Source organism: Panthera leo, chromosome A1 (genome assembly GCF_018350215.1).
Source record: "Panthera leo isolate Ple1 chromosome A1, P.leo_Ple1_pat1.1, whole genome shotgun sequence".
NCBI classification, from domain to species: Eukaryota; Metazoa; Chordata; class Mammalia; order Carnivora; family Felidae; genus Panthera; species Panthera leo.
Genome location: NC_056679.1, coordinates 155,470,647 through 155,492,345, shown reverse-complemented (window position 1 = coordinate 155,492,345; position 21,699 = coordinate 155,470,647). Strand labels below are relative to the sequence as shown.

Here is a 21,699-nt window from a genome sequence, read left to right as displayed (position 1 = left end):
TTTTGCTAAATTCTTTTATTTTTGTTTAAATTTTCACTTCAATTTTAATTCTTGAAGAACAGCCTCGACAACATATATCGCACTCATTATAAGAAGCAAAGGGTTATATCAAAAATTATTAGTATAGAATCACAGGAAATCTGGTTTGGAACCAGAAAAAAATACAAAACAGATATAGATACATAGACACAGGACAATTTTTTATAATTATTTGGAAAATGTTATTTTCCCCTAATTCTTGTTTCCTTTTTTTATGTGCATACGATGTTTAAATTTTACAAAAAAATGAAAATAAAGACTAGTATTTTACAAAATGAATAACAATGTTTGGGGTGTGTATGTGTGTTTGTGTGTGCGTGTGTGTGTGTGTGTGTTTCTACATAGAATTCAGTCCACTTCCATGTGTGTTGTTTTTCTGTACAGAATATATCCACATCCGTCCACAATAAATCCTGGAAGGTCCATTAGTCTCCTTCTGTTTTATTAAAATTCTCATGGTCCTCTCTTCAAATTTTTTTTTCCTTTTCTCACCAGACACAAGGTCCTTTTTCTTTCCTTTCCAACTTGTTCACAGATCTGATCCTAAAGAGAGTCTCTTTTTCTCCTGGTTTGCAGCTCGGGTTGCATTCCTGCAGGGTGGGCTGCTCCTGTTGGCCCAGCCCACCTCCCCCCTGCCTGGCTGCACCCTGCAACAGCCACCTGATGTCCCCGACGCTTTGGAGTCCATGGCCCCCGCCGGTCCTCTGAGTCTCTAGGGGGGTGGGGGCAGGTGGGAAGCGCCCAAGGTCTAGGAGCACTGGATGGACATGTAAGGCCAGTTGAAGCTGCTCCCAGACAGTAACATATCCCGGATGAGAGTTTCGATGGGGGTTTTACCTACCAAACGGACGAAGAAGAGCTGCTCGATGACCGAGGAGGACACGGTACGCAGGGAGGGCAGTCGCAGTAGGAGTTTGCCGAAGCGGCTGGGCTGGTTAGGGTACTGGCTCCTCACATACTCCTCCAGTGCACACTGCGACTTCTCTTGCAGGCTCTCGATATGGGCGGCATCCGACAGGCCACAGGCATCTGCCCGAGCAGCCACAAGAAGGAGACACAAGGGGAGAGGATACACAGGTTAGTGAACAGCAAAGGTACAAACAAGCCATTAAATTTTTTTTAAGTTGGTAAAAGAGGGAAAAAGAAAGAGAAGGGAAAAGAAAAAAAAAATCTTCCTCTCCATACCTCCCCAATCCTTCCTCACCATTCCCCCCACTCAGACCCCAGTACAAATAAAAATAAATCAAACCCCCACCAAGCCTAGGGGAGCTGGAGACAGAAGCACACACATGCAGAGGCAGCAACCTCTCTAGTCTCTTTGTTTTTCCTCTTTCACCTTTGGATTAAATAATGTACGATGCTGGAGCCATGTTTGCTGTGCGTAGCAACCTGTCCTCCGCCTGCAGGGGTGCATCTTTCCGCTGTGCTCATTAAAGTGAGGACTTTTGCCCCTTTTGCCCCTGATTTCAGGGTGTTCAGAAGCCCTGAAGAAATATGTAGCCTGGAGGTAGTTCTTACAGGCTTCTTGGAGTCCTCCCTCTCAAACCCAAATGACCCCAACCAAAATCTTCAAGGAGAACCTAGATTGTATAGTGAACAAATGCATGGGGGGGGGAAGGAGTCATAGGCTGGCATTGCATGGAATCAGATCAAGCCCATGCTTTAGCACTATTGGATTTGAGATCCACTATCTATGCAAGCAAGAACTCTGCAGCAAATCCTTGGTGAGGGTGTATACTTCTATCTGTGCTTTAGATCAAGTAATTGAAAATTGGTCACATCTCTGTAAGCTGTGTAATAATCAGGAGGAATATGGCTCAGTTACTCCAGGCTGCAGGAAGGAGACATCTTCAGCGATCAGACACAAAGCTGGGCTAGAGGCAGCTGCTGTTGCTGTTTCCAAACTGGGAGCTTGGGAGTTTAGGGGGGATTTGGGGAGATAGGCTTCCTGTTGCAGGACCAAGGGGAAAAAGGCACTTGCACACAATGACAGCATCTTAAAACCTGTGTGTTTATCTCATATCAACCAAGGCTCCTCACGGTCTCCTAAAAATATTTCAAGACAGCAGTTTATATCAACTAACTAACTAAAGGCGAAGAAACGGAAGAGAAGGGGGAATTAGAGGAATGAAGTGAAAGCTTCCTCTCTGAGTTCAAACACCCATGTTATTTCTTGTATTAATAATAAATATTTTAAAAACAGGAAGATCACAGAGGAGCCCTTAGCCAGTCAGGAGGTTGACTAGAGATCAAAGGCAGAGTTTGCTAATATATAGATCTGGGAAGAAACTCATGCATGGCAATGCCCCCAAAAGGACGTTATATAATTGTGAATGGGTAAGTGTGACCCTAAGAAGTCACACCAAATGATTCAAAGTGAAACCCGTGTCTGCTGAGTTCCTCAGCTTTATGTCTTTATATTTCAAGAATTGGGATGTACAAAGCATTCTAACACCTTCATCTACAAGGCAATGGCCTTGAGCAAAAATACAAATAAAACCAGTGCTAATTCAAGAACTTCTAAGGCAGGTCCCCTCTGACCCCAGATCCAGAATGGGTTCCTCTCAGATGTCTAATTACTCCAGCCAGCCACTTGGGTGCATCCACACTGGCCTGACTGGGGAAGCCAGTGAGATTTTTATGGCTAGAAGGGCGAGGGCAGAAGCACTTTGGGGCTTCACTGCTTAGAGAGGGGACCCTGACGTCTGCCCTTGGTCCTGATTGCTAACCTGGCCCTGCTGAATGGCCACTATGCAGACTCATATTTACATATATCTTGCTTTACATGCATTATCTGCCCATTATGCCACAGGATCCCTTTCAGCCTTAGACAATGCAGGATGAAAAAGGCCCACTGATACCCCAGCAGATTTTTTTTCTTTTAATCACCCATATGGCATTCCCTCAGGTCTGTAAAATATTTATCTGATATTTACAATTAGAGCCCCCAGAGTGCAAGGACACTACTCTTCTCCCAGCTATGCCACTCCAAAAGAGAGAAGCCCAGGAAAGGCTTACTTGGGCCCTGTGCTGGCTGCTTGGATTTCTTTCCTCCTCTGAAGGCAGAATGCCTGTAGCTGGGCCTAGCTGCCAGGTGCCAGCCGGCCAGCTCTGTGGCCTCTCTCCAGCAGGAGTCCTACTTCAGGCCTGGATTCCCACTCTAGATATTCATTCCCTCTCTGGATATTCCTGCAACAGGATCTCCCCCCCCCCCCCAACTATGGATAGATAGTGTGAGCTCTCAGATCGATTGGGTGGTTGTGGTAGCAAAGCTAGGTGAGCAGGGGGTGTAACGCAGTACATACTTAGACCCCAGGAGAAATACCCAAGATAAGAAAAGGGGGTAGAAACGTACAAAATCAATGTCTCACTTTTTATATGGTAGTGTCAATATTTCTCCTAAAGTATATGGGAAAGAAATTATGTAAATAAATAACCATTACTGCTCAGGCCCTCCCGGCTTAGCCTTTGTAGTGCAGAGAATGTATTTCATGTTGTGCATTCAGAAGAGTTTAGTGTTCAGGAAATATAGATGTAATCAGCTGCCATAACTAGAAATCAAAGTTATTATTGTGGTGAAAATGGATTTATTGTATTTATGTTAACTAGATGGCTCCTTTCAGAGGAGGTCCCATTTATTTGAAGGAACATTTAGGTGTATGAATTAATGAATTTTTTAAAAAAGTAAGTTCAGGTCATGACCTAGTCCTTGGATGCTGTCCAGAATATTAAGGATTAAGCATACCATCCGGAGGCCAAATGTGAAAACCACCACAGGGAACCCCCGTGCCAGCTTCAAATACTTAGCCGGAGCAAACCTCGTTGGACAATATGTCTAAAACTGTCTTTTCCATCATTCAAAGTTTGCTTAAAAGTTGGATGACTTTGAGAAGGCTTCCCATGAATTCCCTTCTGGCTAGCAATCAAAACAAGTTTAGTCAAAAGTGGAAATGTGTTGTATGGAGGAGGGGGGTGAATTACTACTGACAGCTCCATTTCCATTTTCAGATATTCTGCTTGCAATTTCCAACAAAATAATGTTATTGTTCGCTTCTCAGCCTCCTTTGCACCTTGAAGACTTTGTCCAAGTAACTTCCTCGGGAAAACTTTTTAAAAAGGAACACTTTTCACGGGGATGTTGTAGGATGGCAAGTTGAAAGAAAAGCATGAATAATTCCACAATCCTCCCTGCAGCCAGCACGGTCCTTGCCTCTCTCTGGGAAAGGGCAGGAGATCAGAAAAGTCAAGGGAGTTCAAAGAACCTTAGTAGGGGACAAGGGAAAGGGAGGAAAGATCTTTCCTGAGAAGACCTCTGTCCAGCTCCAAGTCACATTTCTGCTTCAAGACACCTCACTGGATGAGATTTTTAAAACCCCAGCTTCCCCGACACTGGCTTGCTTCCTGATTAATTTGGCTAAAGAGCTGGGTAGTAGAGAGCCAGCCAGGCCCCAGGCCTGCCAGAGCTCAAGCAGCCCGGTTGCTGCTTCCCAGGCTCTTTGTCACTTTTGAAAAACACGTTTCCATCAAGAAGACTTATTAAGATAAAATGCATTCAAACACTGAGGAGGCTATTCAATAAATCTTCCATTTGTTTTAAGGTTTGCACTTTATCCTCTTGCAAAGAACAACTCCCTCTCCCACTAGCAGACCTGCATTTGCACTGAAAGTAAAAGGGGGGCAGTCCAAGTCCATGGCTCTGGCCACCCTGCATACAAATGAGATGCTCTTGTCTAAATAAATTATCTGCTGTTCAGATCGATATTAATACTACATTTGCTACATTACAATATTGTGCAAATTTAAGAGTCATTTTAATACAATGTAAATACGATTCTTCACGCATGAAAGCCAGGAAATATTGATAGATTATACCATTGCTTACTGTTCAACAAGGCCTTGGGAAAGGGGTTTCGCCATCTCTGCTCAGGAATGGTTTTAATTTGGCCTTTGGAGGTCCTGGCTCTAGGATAGATTTATTAGGATGGTTTATTTGTTCTCTGAATGGAGAAATTAAAAACAATAGTGCCAATAATGGGGGTAAAGCTGCAGCTAACCCTACTCGCAGTGGGCAAGGCCGGAGACCCAATCTGAGCAGCTCTGTTCCCCACCAGCCTCCTTTCTGGCTTTGTTTATATTTCCCCCCATTACCTGCTGTCCCGGGTGTTTATATGTTTCCCTCTTGCAGGTTACAATAATAAAAAGCGGGCAGTGTTCTCAGAGGCTCAGACTAGAGCCTTCAAAGGCAACGTTAATGCACTTTCCTGGAAGTTAATTTGAACCATCTATCATAAGAGAAATTGTTAACATGCATGTTACCACCACCTACATTTAATTTGATATTTTTAAGGCACTCTGTTAAATTTCCAATGTTCATGTGTTTTGCATGGCTATGAGATTTATCTCTGGGGCGGGAATCCTCCCATACTTGCGGGATCTACAGTGTTCCTTTTGTTTTTTATCTTTCTTGTTTAGATTGAAACCGTTTTTTACGACCCTCAATAACCTCAGCAACTGCAAACATGAATGGTTTCCGATAAGGGAAAATCAGGCAGCAATAAAGCGGGATTATTTATGATTTATTTGCGCGTATTCTTCTCTTTCCACCTCTGTGTGTGTCTCTCTGTGTCGGGAAACTCATCCAGGGAGCTTGCCACACAGAGGAGAAAGCCACATTCCCACGTTCTCTTCCTTCCCTCTCCTCCCCCAGAAACACTAAGCGCTGGCGCACACACACGCACACGCTCATCGCACACACATACACACCGCACACTCGCGCAGCCAGACAGATCCAACACCCCCCACGCACACACGAGACGCGCACCCGCCGCCGCCGCCGCCGCCGCAGCCCCGCGTGGGGGTCCAGGCCCCCAGGCCAGGCCGCCCGCCGCCCGCATCCCAGCCGCCTCGGCTCCCGCACCGCCGCGTTCCCAAGATGGCAGCGGCGCCGCGGGCCGCGTCCGGGCGCGGGGGCCGCAAGTCCCGGCCAGGCCCAAGGTCGGGCGAGGGCCGGCCAGGCCCGCGCGGCGACGCGGCGTAGGAGGCCGGGCCCCGCGGAGCGCGGCCTACTGTCGCTCCCGGCGCGACCTGCCCTCCCAGCGGCCACAGCCTCACCTGACGTGAACAGCACGATGGCTTTGAGGCAGCTGTACTCGGCTGAGTCGACGTGCAGCGCCTTGAGCTTCTCCACCTGCTCCTGGAAGATGCGGATGTGGTCCATGAAGGCCACGACGCGGTCGGCGGACATGGGCGAGGCGTGCAGGCCGGCGGCGGCCAGCAGCGGCGCCACGTGCAGCGGCATGGAGCACTGGGCCGCGTTGAGCACGAACAGCTCGCTCCAGGTGAGGCGCAGCAGGGACACTTGGTCGGTGATCTGCAGATCCGGGAAGAAGGGGATGTTTCGGGCCCACTCGACGGCGCTGAAGAGCAGGCGCGCGGCCAGCTCGCAGATGTTCTCGATGCCCATGATGTTGTTGGGCTGCATGCATTGGCTGCCGTAGCGCGACGTGGGGTAGGGTTCCGCGCGCAGCAGCAGCGAGATGTAGCCGGACAGGTAGCAGTGGCCGTTGAGGGGGTCCCCGTTGGTGAGTGCGTACTGGCCTGGATTGGGTTGGGTTGGAGGCATTCTTCCTCGCTGAACCGCTGACAAAAAGAAAGAGAGAAAAGAGGCAATGTGCATCCAGGGGGCTTGCGAACATCGGCGTGCCGCAGCGCACCCGACACAATGCGGAGGCTCTTTCTGCAGCCACAGGCGCCCGGTGCATCTTCTCTCGCGCTCGCTCTCACTCACAGCCCACACCCGGAGGAAATCTGGGGTGAGGGCCTCCAGCTCCGCGGCTCAATTTGCCCAGCCATCGCCTGCGCCCCTGGCCACCCCAACCCTGCCAGAACTAGGCCTGACCTCAGGGCCCCCAGCCCGGCATGGTCAAGAAAGCGCACCCAACCCCTTCACCACCAAGGTGTAACACTCAGGTTAATGAAATACCACTCACCCCTCCAGAATGAAACAAATCAAAGTAAAGCAAAAACAAACAAAAAAGAACAGGCGAACACCAGAGAAAGGTTGTGGTTCTAGGCAAACGCCTAGCCGCCTCTTCATTTGCAAGCAAGCAGTGTTTTGCTCAAAATGTTTCCATATTCTCCCAAAATGCTATAGAATTATCCTTAAAATAGATACAAGTTACATAACCACTTACAACTTTTGAATAGAAAACAAGTATCCTGCACCCCTTCCCTGTCCCCTCCTCCCCTTCGCCCCACACAAAGTTCACTCTTAAAAGCAACAGAAAATTGAAAAATTTCAAGAAAAAAGTTGAACTTACAGTAGCCAAACATTATTGAAAAAAGTGGGAAATAGAATTAATGTCTGTCCTGTGAGGTGCCACTGCAACCTGCAGCCAGCTTTTGCCCAGTGAATGCACGAGCTTGCAACTGCAAAAACACTGGATTCATTAACCATCTGAATGCAAAACGTAAGCATGCTTTGAGTTCTTAAAGCTGACCAAAGTTTTTTTTTTTTTTTTTTTTTTTTTAATGTGTATGTTTTACTTCAACAGTGCCAGCGCTTTAAATTGCCATGTAAACAAAGACAACTTTAGGAAAAGTTAGGGCTACTGAACTCTCCCCCCAACAAATTAATATAGATATGTCCATGTACACATAGCTGTCTTATTTCAAGTTGTGCACTATTTTCTTAAGTTTGCTTTGATTCTAATTTTAATGCAAGCCCCAATGCAATTTAAGCTCTTGAAACATAACAGCTAGAATACTTTTTTCTAATTATAGTTTTGAACTTGGCAGTTATTTTTCAATTAAATGAGAGCACAATTCAGTTTTTTTTTTTTCAGATGCCTACAAAATCTCCCTGGAGCTGGAAATGAAGTCGTCATATTTGCCTGCTCCTTGAGATCTGAAGGAATTCAATTTCTTTTCTTGTGGCATATAAAATATAATTTTAAAGTCAATTACAAGAAGGAGTAATCTGCATTCTGCAAAATTGACTGGTTCGCTAATTTGACTATAAGACATCTTTAATGATTGTCAGGAGATAAACTTTAACTGTAAACGGCTAAGTATATTTATAAGAAAAGTGCTGCATCTCCTGCCACATGAACATGAAGCATATCTAAATACAACATCAAAAGTTGTGTTAAAAGAAACCAAACCCATACAACACAGGGATTAAATGAAGGGGAAGCTCATGCCAGCTGCAGTCTATGCATTATAGCCAAATCAGAAGGATCGGTAAATGCCGTTGTAAATTGTAATTTGTATGCAGTATTTAAGCAGAGGGTGGAGTTTGATGAAGAAATAAAACGAGTATCATGCTTTAAAAAAAATGACACAACTATGAAAGGACGGTTCAGTCACAAACTTTCCTTTCAAAGTAGAGGGGTGAAAACAAGGCCACAGCTCTGGAGGAGGCGGCCCCAGCTCGGTGAAGAGGAGAGGGAACCAGTGAACAGGCCAGAAGCCCCCCTTCCCCCCTAATTAGACCTACAAGTGCAATAAATCTCACTCCTCTTTTTCCAAGCTAAGCTTCCAAAAGGATGATGCAGCAGTGAATCTATGGTTGTGGGTACTCCAGTCCTCAGCCCTCCCCAATTTTAAATAAAGGGTAAGAAGAGGTGGAGGGGAAAGTGGAATGAAAAACACAGAAAAGAGTTTTCTGGGGGAAATAAGCACCCCCTCCCCAAGTTCATGCCAGCACAGCCCCCAAGCACCCTCACGCACACGCGGGAAAGGGACACACACCGAGCACATCCAAGACAGAGGAAGGAAGGGGATTTTCAGCCACAGCTCACGATCCCAGGGACACAATCCTGAGCAGGCAGCGGGAGGGGTGGAGGAGCCGGGGAGAGGAGCGCAGGCCGGGAGGGGGAGGCAGCGGCAGCGAGCTTGGTTGGGGGGGGGGGGTGACGCCGGGGGTGGAAGGCAGCGGGGACAGGGGAAGCTGGGACGGGGCAGGGACCGCAGGAGCTCCAGTCCCATACAGCAGCCACCCCCGCGAGAGAAAGAAAGAGGGCCGGGGAGGCGGGCGAAGCTCAGGGAAAGAAGCAGAGAAGAAATATTCACCTTCCCGCCTCATGCCCACTTTGAGGCACTTCTTGAGGCGGCAGTATTGGCACTGGTTGCGGTGGTGCTGGTCGATGGGACAGTTCCTGTTGGCACGGCATGTGTAAGTTAAGTTCCTGCGGACGCTCCTCTTGAAGAAACTTTTGCAGCCCTCGCAGGTGAATTGGCCGTAGTGCTTGCCGCTCGACTTGTCCCCGCACACCACGCACTCGATGTGCTGCTGGCTCTGGCCCGAGCCGGGCGGGCCCTGGCCCTTGTCCCCTGCCGTGCCGGGGGTGGCGGGCGCTCCGGGCTGGCCCGGGGTCTGCGGCGTGTGCGGCGCGCCCGAGCCCGCCTGCTGCTGCTGCTCGCCACCGCCGCCGCCGCCGCCGCGGGCCGCTTGCGCTGCGGGGTTGGGGCCGCCGGGGTTGCCCCCGGCCACGTCGTCCTGCGGATCTCGCCAGCTGCTAACTACCATTGCCATATCTTTGGGCCCGGGGAGCGCTGGGGGGAGCCGAGCTGCTCGCCGAGGGCCGCGGGGCGCGCGGGCGCGCTGGGAGGGGAAGGGGAAGGGGAAGGGGGGAGGGGGAGGGGGCGGGGGGCCCGCCGGGCGCCCCGGGGTCGCGGGAGCCGAGCCCGAGCCGGGCACCGGCCGCTGCCTCCGCCGCCGCCGCCGCTGCCGCCGCTACTGCCTCGGCCGCCCCGCTGCTGCTGCGCGCCCGCCCGCCCTGCTGGCGTTTTGTTGTGGTTCCTGCTGTTTTCTTTCTCTCTTTTTGCAGCCCCCCCAGGCTCTCAGGCTCCCCCCCCCAACACCCCTGCTCCCCTCGCCCGCTCCCCCCGCGCTCCGATCCTGGGGGGGCCACGCTCTCCTTTCCCCCCCCTCCCCACCCCCCCCCACGGAGCAAGCTCCCTTCTCTCGCTTTTTTCTTCTTCCCCAAGTTGCAAAATCAGAAATGGCACAGGCGGCAGCCGGGAGCGGCGCGGGGCGCAGCGCCGGGGGCGGCGGGCATGGGCCACGGCGCGCGCACACACTCGCCCTCCGCCTCGCCCGCACCCCCGCGCACACACACACTCTCACACACACTCGCTCACCCGCGCCGGGCGCCCGCCCGCCCGCCGGCCGCTCGGGCTACACGCTGCGCGCCGGCTGAGGCGACATAGAGGAAGCCGGCGAGGGCGGCGGCGGCGGCGGCGGAGGAGGAGGAGGAGGCGGAGGAGGAGGAGGAGGAGGAGGTCGCGGCTGCAGGCGCCGCTGGAGTCGCCGCCTCAGCTGCAGCGGCGAGCGCCGCTGGAGGAGCCGGGGCCCGGGCCGGAGTCCGAGCTGGAGTCGGGGCCGCAGCCGGAGCGCGAGCCCGGGTCGGGGCCGCCCGCGCCGCCGCGGCTGTCCCGGCGGGAGCCCTCGCTGGGCTCAGGATTGAGGGGAGCGCGGTGAGCCGAGCAGGGCGCGGGGCGAGGCTGCAGGCGGCGATCAGGGCGCGTTGGTGTCGGGGGGCCAGGTCCAGGGCTGGACGCAGCCAGCCATTCAGGAAGGCAGCGCTGGAGAGAGGGAGGCAGCCGGCGAGGAGGATCACACACTTTGCTCTTTTTGTTGTGCCGGTGGCGCCGGGTTCTCGCTGCCTTCTTCTTTCGGGAGGTGACGGAGAGGGAGAAAAATACGAGATAATTCACGCCGGCGACGAATTCACAGCAAAATCGAAAAAATAAAAATCAGAAGAAAAAGAATTTCAATTAAAAAAAAAGCGAGAGACATCCAAAGTAGGTCGAATAAATAATCCTCTTCTTTTCCTCTTTCTTGCTCCTTCTTCTGCTTCTTCTGCTATAACACACAGAGCTAGTTAAAAAAACCCTGGAGATCGCCCAAAAATGTTCTTTTTTTAGTATTTTAAATAAGTGCTCTTCAGCCGGGAACCAACACCCTCCCTCCAAAAAAAAATCATATATGTATAAAATAACGATAAGAAGAATACGAAGGGGGTGCCTCCTCCTCCTTTTTTTTTTTTTTTTTTAAAGTTTAGCCCTCTCTCTTCTGCAGGAATGGAGTAAAAGACAAGGAGGAGGGAGAAAAAGAGAAAGAAGAAGAATACAAGGGAAACAACTAATAGAATATGTAAGAAAAGAAAAGGGAGAGAGGAGAGGGAAGAAAAGAGAGAAAGAGATTGAGAGAGATTGAGAGAGAGGCGGAGGAGGAGGAGAAGAGAGAGAGAAGAGAGAGAGGAGAGAGAGAGAGAGAGGAGAGAGAGAGAGAGAGAGAGACCCCAAAATTGAATGCGTTTAAACGGGAGGACTCGCAGAGCAATGTTTCCGAAAGGGGGATCTGCGCGAATGTCTGTATATAGTGAACTTTGACACTACTATTGAAACTGACACGTTTCTATGGAGATCGCTGCCTTATATGGAGCTCGTGTCAAGGAGCCAAGAGAAGGGCTGCTGGCAACTGATAATCAAAGGCGACTGACTGGTCAGAGCCCTGAATCGGGGGGGAGAGAAAATGGGAGTCTAAGGTTAGCCAAGCCTCCCGCACGCCATTGGTTGGAGAGCCCCTCCCCCCCTCCTCTTTTTCTTTCTTTCTTTTTTTTTCCCCCCCCTCCCTCTTAGCTACCTACTGACGGGGACGGTGAGGGGAGGAGGAGGGAAAGTGGGGGGGGGGGTGCTTCTGACAAGCGCAATTTACATTGAGATCGCCCTGCGCTGCTATTTACTCTGAGACCTGATTAGTATGGGTCGTCTATGGTCACACACACACACACACACACACACACACACACACACACGCACACGAACACTAGAGGGGGAAGGGATGGCGAGGGGGAGAATGCCTTGTAATGGGTAAAAGAGAATTAGAAGGAAATTATTTTGATTTCTTCTGAAAAGTTTTTAAAATTAGGTTTTATGAGCGTGAAGACAGTGTCGTTGAATATGTTAGGGAAATTTTTAATGGGAATTAAACTCTCACCATTTTAATGATTCATGAAATATACTGGGTTTGAATTGTTTTCTTCGTTCGCATATATAAGCATAATCCAAGTGTGGATTCTGCTCATTTTATATCGTTTTAAGAAACAAAGTAAGGACTTCCTATTTTTTGGCCCAAAGTATATAATGGTTCTAAAGGTTTAATTATGACAAAACACACTCCTGGAATATGCAGCTATTGCCACAAAATCAATCTGAATCAACGGTTCCTATTCATCCCATGATGATTTTAAAAATAAACTTTACAATCAGTCTGGTTTTTCCTTTCTTTTCTCCTCTTTGGTATTCTCAGGCAGTTCCAAACTTCAAACAACGCTTAAATAATTATTAATAAAACAGTAGTAAGTCCTCATGGGGGGGGGGGCGGTTAGTGCGGTTAAGTCAGAGTCCTAGGAAAAGAGGAAAGGGGAGAACGACCGACAAGGGAAAATGGGAGATGGGGAGAGGTGGGGGAGAGGGGAGTGGGGACTGGACGAGGGGGGAGCTGCAGGGTAGAGGGAGGAGAGCGGGAGAGCGGGAGGGAGAGCGAGAGGGAGGGAAGGCGAGGGAAAGAGAGACAGAGAGAGACAGAGCGCGCGAGAGGACAGAGGGGAGAGGGGGAAGGAGGGGGAGAGAGTGAGAGAGAAAGAGAGAGACCGAGGAGGGAGGGATGGGGAGAGAGAAGAGAGAGAGCTAGAGAGCGAGGAGAGGGAGAGGGAGAGGGAGAGAGAGGGAGAGAGAGGGAGAGAGAGGGAGAGAGAGGGGGAGAGAGAGAGAGAGAGAGAGAGAGAGAGAGAGAGAGAGAGAGAGAGAGAGAGAGAGAGAGAGAGAGAGACCCCGATTCCCGAAGGCGATTGGTCGTGGGAGGAGGGGCGGGAGGGAGGAGCGGGTCCCGCCGCGGGGCCTGCAGGAATCGCTGGCTCTGGCTGCCACCTAGCGGACGGGAGCCGCGCCCGGGAGGCGCACAGCCGGCTCTCTCCTCCCCTCCCCGCAGGCAGCCTGCGCCTTTTCTCCAAACGGAGACAGCACTTTGAAAATTCTTTCAATGGATTTTTTTCCTTGAAAGATCGTACTGGGGAAAATGATACTTCTATTAGTTACATATTCTCCAATAGCACACTCGCACCCCCCTCGTTTTGAGATCGCTCCCTAGGCAGGCTCAGGCGGGTGCGGAGCTGTGCGGAGTGACAAAGCCGCCGCGGCAGCCGCTGGGGGTGGGAGCCGCGCTCGCCTGCCCGCCCTTCGACTCGGGAGAGCGTAAAAGTTTGTCTCAGCTCCAGCATCCCGATCCTCAACACGCCCTCAGGTAAAGGTGGGAGCAAATGGCCACGCTGTATTGACAGAGGTAGGGTTTGTTTTTTAATACTCGTTCTCACTTTAAATTTCACCAGGGAGGGGTTTGGGAAACGCTGCGTGTTCGCGGTGCGTTTTGCGCTTCCCGGTCACTCCAGCCTCCAAGTCGGGAGTCAGCGACCGCTTAGTGACTAGCGATGATTTTAAAGAGCAGAATAAAGCCTTTTCCGTGCCTGCCCCACAGCCCCTCCAGCTCGAATAATGGAGAGACAGTCAATGCACTCTGCAAGCGGCGGCCCATTGTACGCAGCTGACGGAGAGGAGGCGAATGGGGCAGGCAGGAGCTCCTTGTTCTCGGCCTTCTCCCCCAAATAAACGCTCTCACGTCTCCTGGTCAATTAAAAGGTGAAACGAACACGATTAAAAGACAAAAAAAGAAAAAAGGAAAGAAAGAAAAAAAAAGGAAAAGGAAGAAAGAAAAGACGAGAAGATTAAAAAGAGAAAAAAAGAAAGGACAAGCTTTTTATATCCAAATTCTAAATTTTACTCCCCATCTAGTACAGAGAAAGGCAGTCGAGAGTAGAGGAAGCAGGCAGAGAGAGGGAGACAAGGAGAAGGAAAGAGAATGTGGAGAGAGAGCGAGTGGAAGAGGCGGCGAAAGCGAGCTCCAGGGAACCGGAGGCCCGCTGGACGCCGGGTCTGCGGGCCCAGCCACCCTCGGACCCTGGACCGTGAGTCGTGGGCACCAGAAGCGAGACTTCGCCAAGTCCTTCTCCACCAGGCAAGTAACGCAATGATAATTGTTTCTTTTGAACTCGGGGCTGGCAACGCGGACAGGCCGGGAGGAGGCGTTGACTCTCTTGGCCTCCGCAGGCCGGGGCCGGAGTCCAGGCAGCCAGGGCGGGATGAGGAGAACTTTCCGCGGGGCCTGCTCAGGAGCCACCCTCACCCGGCCTCTGTCCCGCCAAAGCGCGAGGACAGGGACCGCGGCTGTCGCGCCCTCCTGCAGCTGAGGATCCTGCCAGCCGAGCGTCAGTCCAAATTCAAAACAGGTCTCCCCACCCCCATCATCCTGCCCCCCACCCCCGCTCCCCCCCCCCCCCCCACCAGTGGGCAACTGCTGCCGGGCCTCCAGCGCGGTGGCTGAGGAGGGGGATGGCGTTTAGCATCCGTGCCGCCAGTGCAGAGCCGGAGCTGCGGTGGAACCGGCTGCGGGGTCCGGCTGGGCTGGCCCGGTTGCCCGCGCCTTGCCTGGCTATGGCTAGAGCCTGACAAGCTCTGCTCCCGCCGCCCACCTGCGGGCGCCGTTTGTAATGGGATCCCCTAACGTAACGCGATCGATGGCTGCCTCTTTGATGTGGGCGATAGTGTCAGCGGATTAAAAGGGACACCAAGCCGCTCTCCCGAGTGGAGAACCCGCGGCGGCGGCGGCGACCGAGCATCAGATCCCTAGCCCCGCAGCCCAGCCTGGCTCCTCGCGCGGCAGCACGAGGGCTGGGGGCGGGGAGGGGTCACCTCCCAGGGGTGGGGACTGAGGGGGTGTGCGTGAAAGGAAGAGCCTCAATTAAAACCTACAAGAGCGCTTTCCTCTGCGCTGGGCAGGGGCGCGCGTTTGCGTCAGAGGGCGCGCAGGGCGGGCGCAGGGGGCGGGGGGAGTCGACGCCGCGGGCCGCGCCCCGGGGCTGCATGGGCTAGAGGTTCAGCCAGCCGGACTGGGTTGGCCTCGGTCCCGCCACGCAGGCTAGGGACAAGGAGTGGCGCTAAGACGAGCTGAGACTTCCTGAGAGCGGTGGCGCCCGTTCACCCTCACTGTGGGCTCTTTCCGCTAGCCCCCACCCTGAGCTTCCAAACATGAAAGAGGCCCCTGGGATCCGGCATGACCCTGGGAATGGGGAGAATTGGGGCCCTCGAAGCTTCAGGCGAAGCCACCCCCTCCTCCAGAAGGAAGGGGAAAAGGGATGTAGTAACCGGCCATAATCCAAAAGATGGGGGCTGTTGGCGGTGGTGACCGTAGCTGTGGAAAATCTCGGCTTTTCAGAGCAGTGGAGAGATCGCTCTTCTGCCGGCCCTATGTGCCAAATTTCTGTCTTGCCAGGGGGCAGGAAGAAACCTGAGCTTTTTGGAAGAAAGGTGCTGTCCCCCTCTGGGACTTGTACAGCCCGAGCGACACTCAGGGCTCAATTCTTCTTACGGACCTTGTGTTCCGTATCGCGTTTGCACACTGTGTGGGTGTGCCTCCTCTTGTGCTCACAGCCTCAGCCCCAGCAAAATGGCTTCCATGGAGGGACTGAGGGGTCAGCTCAGGTCCTCGGCAGCTCTGCTTTCTCTCTGCGAAGCTCTCCTTTGTTCTTGGTTCAACTTGGCACACTGGTCCTGGGGCCTTATGCGCCCCATGAGGACATAAAAATAATCATATTTTGTGGGAGTAGGTAGGTCCACAAACTGAAATTCCCCGCAAGTGTCCAGGCCTACTCAACTGCAGGATAAGAAAACACAATTGCAATTTCCACCTTTATTTTAGGCCTCTTCTCCAGATCTCTCTCTCTCCTTTTTCAACTAAGTCCTCCACCTTGGTTGCCTTTAAGTCTAAGCATATAGAGGTAGCTCTTGGACCTAGACCCACTGTGGCCCTTGCCAAAGTACCCTACTTGAGACTGCCAGCCCAGCGACCATATATACTCGGTCCTTTCCAAGGTCTCTCTCACCTGATGAGGCTGGTCTAGGGATGGGGAAAAGCTCACCAGGGTCTGGGATCCCCAGTCTCCCTTTTCAAGTCTTTCTCTGGCCATGTGGTTCCCACAGGCCCATTCAATGCGCATAAAGTCTCCAGTGTGGTTCCCCCAAGAGATGATGAGAAGTTACCCCTCTGCTTGGGAAAGAGGAATCAGGTTGTAAGCTTGCAATTTCCCTTGTGGGTTGCTAGCATTATGGCTCAGCCTGAATCACTTTTTAAAATATCTTCCACCCAACACTTGATCTCTCCCAGCCAGATCGCTGGTAAACAGTTATGACCTGCTGGGGAGAAGGAGAGAAGCAGAGATTGGTGGTGGCATACACTGTGCTGACTTGCATTCCAGGCCCCAGAGTCTGGATCTAAGCAGACTTTCTAGTTGATTAACACCCTGCTATCCCAAATCTTTCTTTCCTTGAAGGCTGAATTATTCTTCATCAATCCCATGACCTCTTTGATATTGGCATTTTGCTCTCCCCAAACTCACTAGATCATTCATTTTGGCTTTTTGGTAAATCACACTGAACAAGGTGGCCTTGCAAAAAATTTTCTACATCTAATTCAAAAGTGGTTGAGACCCTGCAAATGACCAGATATGTGTAGGAAATTTTCTCTCATACGTTTTTCCTACCTCCTAAATTGTTAAAATGGCACTTTTCAGTTTAGAGAGACCACAGAACAGAAATAACCCTGTTTTATCAAGCCCATCTGGAGAAATGAGTATGCCTGCAATTGTTGGGAGAAAGGTCAGTTCTACTGTTCTTACTGCAGACCTTTCCCAAAGAGCTTGTTTTAAAGGGGCAAATCAATTAGTCTCCCTTGGCATGAGATTAAGGTTGGGAGGAACACAGTTGAAGAAGATATATTTAAAATTGTCTTCAGAATGATACTTTGAAGGATAGAGAGAGGCACAGGAATGCCTGCCTAATGTTTTGTGATTATTAAAAAGCCAAAACCAAAACCCAAACAAATAAGCAAAAGCTGCTGCCTAAGTCAGGAAAACCCCCTCACAAGACTGAACTCAGTCTGTATTGTGGCTGCCCAGTTGTAAAAACTTCTGCCTTTGTCAAAGTGAAAACAAAGATGGGAAGGCCAAACTGGGAGCTGAACTTCTGTTGGACTGGCTGCTCTTAGCCTGCCCTTGTGGTTGAACCACGGATGAGCAGGCTTGCATATTCACTATCACTCTGGTAGTCTGAGCATTTCTTCTTTGTCACCTTTGGGTCAGAATGTCCAGAGATAAGTGCTTTACCTTAGAAAACGGTTTAGTTTTCTATCACAAACCAGCCATTTAAAGCATGTGTTTTGGAAAGAGAGATAAAGGAAGCACTTCCGCTTTCTGCTTGGGCCTCCCGTTAGAGGGCCAGGAGTAGCCATGGGAGGGTGGCAGGAGAGCAAGTGCTGACCTTTGGATGCAAATCAAGCCTTTTATCGGAGGAAAAGTGACAATCATTCCTAGTACACTAGAGAAGCCAGGGACAAATATTTACTTTTTGTAGAAATCAAGCCTTCGCTATCTAAATGCATTTATGCAAAAAGAAAGAAAGAACTAGAGACTTCTATGTTACAGAATGTATTTTTAAATTTTAAATGGAGACTAGAGTGAAGAATAACCGCGTGGTTCTTTTTCCTGAGGTAAATGATTTGGGTCTGGATGAAAAGTTGGAATTTTGAAATGAGTTTGAAGCTTGTTAAAGTACCCTGATAATAAATCAACTGCACCATATAATAATTTATTTTAATAGTTACCTGTCAGAACACCTATTTTTTTTTTTTTTTTTTTTTTTTTTTTTACTGCAGGATTAGCCCATCAGAGTAGATCTGAGTTGGACATTCACTGATTAAATTCTGCTCAAATATGTTTAATTCTTTAATGTCACTTTCTTAACTGCCTATAAAAGAAACTGGTGAAAAAGTATTGACTCACAAAGCCAGCAGATCTATTGGTAACTATGGTCATATTACAATAGTATTTACCTATCAGAAGGTTGATCTAAATAATAAAGCTGACATTTCCTTCTAAACTGTCAGTGGAAAGATATGTTTATCACAGTGTCCTCCATCACCAAGGAGAGAGGGGGATTAGGTAAAGTTTAAATGAAAAAGAATGAGCATGCTATACCACTGATATAAACCACATGGAGCAATAAATAATTATGCCTTCTGTTATGCTATGTATATTTTATTTACTCGTTTCAGAGGTGAATAATAAACCTAGCTCAACTATGGGAGGAGTTAATAAAGTATTCCAAAAGCATGATCTAACAAAACTTGAGGATAGTTCTGTTTTATTGTTTAACCCTTTGCATGAAATCTTCTGAAGCTGAAAAGCAAAAGGAAAGGGCTTTTGTGTTAGTTGATCCTTGGCTATTCTAGGGCTCAGGTTGGTGTGAAAGGGACGAGGAGGTCACTTGAAATCTCCTTTTATCTACTCTTATTTTCTCTCTGGATCAGCAACTTTGAATGGACATTATCTAATCGCTCTTAATGGAAAGAAACTATGGGAGCAATGAAATGCCTTTAGTCCAGAAGTGAATACATGTGTGTGGAGCTTGTGTGTGCAAGCTGAGCTTGCGTAGGACTACATTTCTGCACACATGTGCTTAGAGATTTTTCGGAGTAGATGGATATGTATGTAAATGTTTCCTATACACTCTGGGGGCAGGGTCGGATTGGGTTGCTTATTTTGCCTTTACACATGAATATGCACACACCCACATGAAGATTCTCTACCAAGTCTAGGTGATACTTGGAGCCGACTCTTCCTTGAGTTCTTTCTTGTCCTCACTCTGCGGGATGTCATATTAGTTAAAAAAAACAACAACAAATAATTGAGAGCACGATGGACAGCCTTTTAGTGAAAACATCTCATTTCTTTTCCATTTTCAACTGGAAGTCACACTGACAGGAGGATTTCTTTTCAGAGGGTGGAGATTGTGTGACAGGTGAGAGAGAGGTGATAGGGTAACACGAGACCATTGCTTTCAATTTCTCCCCAATATTTTTTCTTTTCGGTCTTTCTTGGAATTAAATTGGTTAAAACACAATAAATAAGTGGAAAACAAGAGCCTGACATTAGGCAATTAAAAAGTTTTTCTTGCTATAGATACATAACTCCAAACCTTTGAAGGTGAGAAATTGATTACAATTTGTTTTGAAACTTGAAATTAGAATTATTCTAGTAAGTCTCATATGCTAACTAAAATACCACCTAAGTGGTCTTCCTTAAGCATCACATTTACTTTAAAAAGGAGAAACAGCCCTCAGGTGAAGTATAAATGACTATCCAGAAAAGGACATTTGATTTCTAGGACTGAAAAGCACTGGGCTTTACCTCCTAAGAAATGCTTCCCCTCCCCCGCAATGTTCTTTTAAATAAGATTCGCATTGCTCCCAAAGCCTGGGACACTTTGCTGTAAATTCCTTTAGAAGAATACTTGGTTACCAGGGCTACAAGTTCCCATCTCAACCTGCCAGCCTCCCTGCCCCCCTGCTCCAGATTGCAGAGACCCTTGGCTGTCAGGGCTGGGACCTTGAACCCCTCCCCCGTCCCCCAGCCTACTGGAGATCGAAGTTCCAAAGTTCGAGGTTGGATGGGAGAGGATTAATCCTTCTTTAACTCCTCTCCTTGCTGTCCTCAATTCTGAACCCCAACAGATCTGTTTCCCGGGGTTTCCTGGTGAATAGGAGGGTAGGAGCCGCCCTTTCTAATAAAGATTAAATTAAGTAGAAGAATCCCAGACGCTGGATATTTGGAAGCTCCGGTGGGGTGTCAAACTGACGTTTAACACTTTTTTTCCACTCACTGTGCACAAATATTGGATTCATTGGGCTTAACTTTAGAAAGGAAAGAGGAAAAAAGATAAGAAGGAAGGAAAATAGGAAGAAAAAAAAGGAAAAAAAGTCAAGGAGAACCCCCAGTTTCAAGGATAAAGTGACTTTGAGTTCAGAAAGGCTGAAGGCAGAAGCAGGGCTTCCTGACTTTTCTAGTCTTTTCTTCCCCTGAACTACTCCAAGAATTGAACGCTGTCTTTCCCCAATGAGGGCACAGAGTTTTGCTGTTTTGTGTGGGTCTGAGTCCACGATTATTCTTTAGGGGGCAGTTTGGTGGCAGGGTCAGGACTGGGTATGAGAGAGGAAAGGTGAACTCAGAACCCTGTCACCTCTACTATGCTTACGTTCCCCCCTCTTTTATGCTTATTTTTAACCAAGGTTTTGTAGCACAAACTGAGCAGTTTCCTTCAGTTACTGCCCAGTAGGAGAAACAATAGCTTTTTCTGTTTGCTGTGTTCAGCGAGTTGGACACTGACCTTGAAGCTGAGGAGGCCAGGCACTACCTCCCCTGAGAATCATACCAACCCCCAAAATATTGGCCTCTCACACCCACCTGCTCCTCTAGTTGCAGGGCGCAGTCTGGAGGGGCAAAAGGCAAGTCCCTTCGTGCCGGTGTCTCGTTCCTGCAAATACAACACTGAATAAATTAACCTCAAACCAGCTAGTTGGGGTGTAGTAGTTTAGCAGGACTAATTGCAGACAATGGAGCTGAAATGACTTTTCCAATTAGCTGCTGGTTGGAGTTTAGTTGGAGGAACTGTCAGCTCCAACGATGGGTAATTGCTTTATTGCTCACAAAACTATCATCTATTTAGAACATATGTGCTAATTACTCTGGATGGGCGTCGAAAAAGAGACCATAAATCTAATAGCACTTAAAAAAGTCTATGGTGCTTGTAAGCAACCCTAGCCCAGGTTGGCGTGATGGATGGCTGTCTTTCAGAAAGGCGAGGGTTTCGACTGGAGGCACCGACGGGATGCTTTGGTCAAATCGCGTGCATGAGAGCGAGGGACCAGCGCAGCTGTGCGGAGGTTATAAATCACTGTCATCAAAACCAGTCCCCTCTTTCGCTGCGCACTTTTTTTTTTTTCATTTTCGCAAAAGATTACTTTAGAAATCTTTTAATTGGATTATGCTAAGAAATTAATCTCCTTTAGTCTTGGCTAAATTTATTGTGGTCACTGTCGGGAGGAAAGCCCTGTAACTGCAGCGAGGGCCACGTCCCCTATTCCCTCTTTACCTTAGCCTCTGGGGCCTCCCAGTTTCGTGGGACAGCCTTGCCCCAAGACCTAGGGAGTGATTGGGGGTGAGGAAGAGTAAAAAGACACACCCGTATAGAAGTCCGCGGCGGTTCCTAGGGAACCCCTTTGTCCTAAATGCCACCTTTCTGTCCCAGATTCCCTAGTTCCATGTATAGCTAGCATCCCTGTACAACACTGCGCCTTCTTCCACCAGGGGGTCTGAGGTTCTGGGGGCCTGCTACCAGGGAAAAAGGAGGCTAAAGGTGGCGGGAAGAGGAGGTGAGGTTTGCTGGGGTAAGGCTGCCAACCAAACTCATTACTTTGCCCTCTTCTCTTCCACGCCCCTCTTCTGGAGGGGAGCTCCGGCTTTGCGAACATTCTCCACTCTACTTCTCTGCGCAAAAACGCACGGCTCGTTTTTGGCGTTTTCCCTGGCACAACTCTGGAGACTCTTGCCTCTGACATGCACGACGCTTGAAGTCCGGGAGCTAGGGCCCTCCCCGCTCTACCAGGCTCCTGGCACACCAGCACAACGGAGGACGGGGACCGCCTTTCTG

The 21,699-nt window shown here is 49.6% G+C and overlaps 1 protein-coding gene across 1 annotated transcript; it reads right to left on the bottom strand.

Moving 5' to 3' along the window:
* Positions 1-309: 309 nt before the first annotated feature.
* NR2F1 (nuclear receptor subfamily 2 group F member 1) lies at positions 310-9,610 on the bottom strand. The gene is made up of 3 exons (XM_042906903.1): positions 9,112-9,610; positions 6,151-6,678; positions 310-1,068 (listed from the first exon to the last, which is right to left on the bottom strand). The coding sequence occupies exons 1-3, from the start codon at positions 9,572-9,574 to the stop codon at positions 788-790; spliced, it is 1,272 nt and encodes a 423-aa protein (XP_042762837.1). The 5' UTR covers positions 9,575-9,610; the 3' UTR covers positions 310-787.
* Between the last annotated feature and the right edge of the window lie 12,089 nt (positions 9,611-21,699).

Bases quoted from the DNA above. Each gene is read 5' to 3' on its own strand.
- NR2F1 (XM_042906903.1), bottom strand. From the start codon at position 9,574: ATGGCAATGGTAGTTAGCAGCTGGCGAGATCCGCAGGACGACGTGGCC. The intron at 6,679-9,111 runs GTGAATATTTCT...TCTTTTTGTCAG, and splicing joins AGTGGGCATGAGGCGGGAAG to CGGTTCAGCGAGGAAGAATG. The intron at 1,069-6,150 runs GTGAGGCTGTGG...CTGCTCGGGCAG, and splicing joins CATCGTGCTGTTCACGTCAG to ATGCCTGTGGCCTGTCGGAT.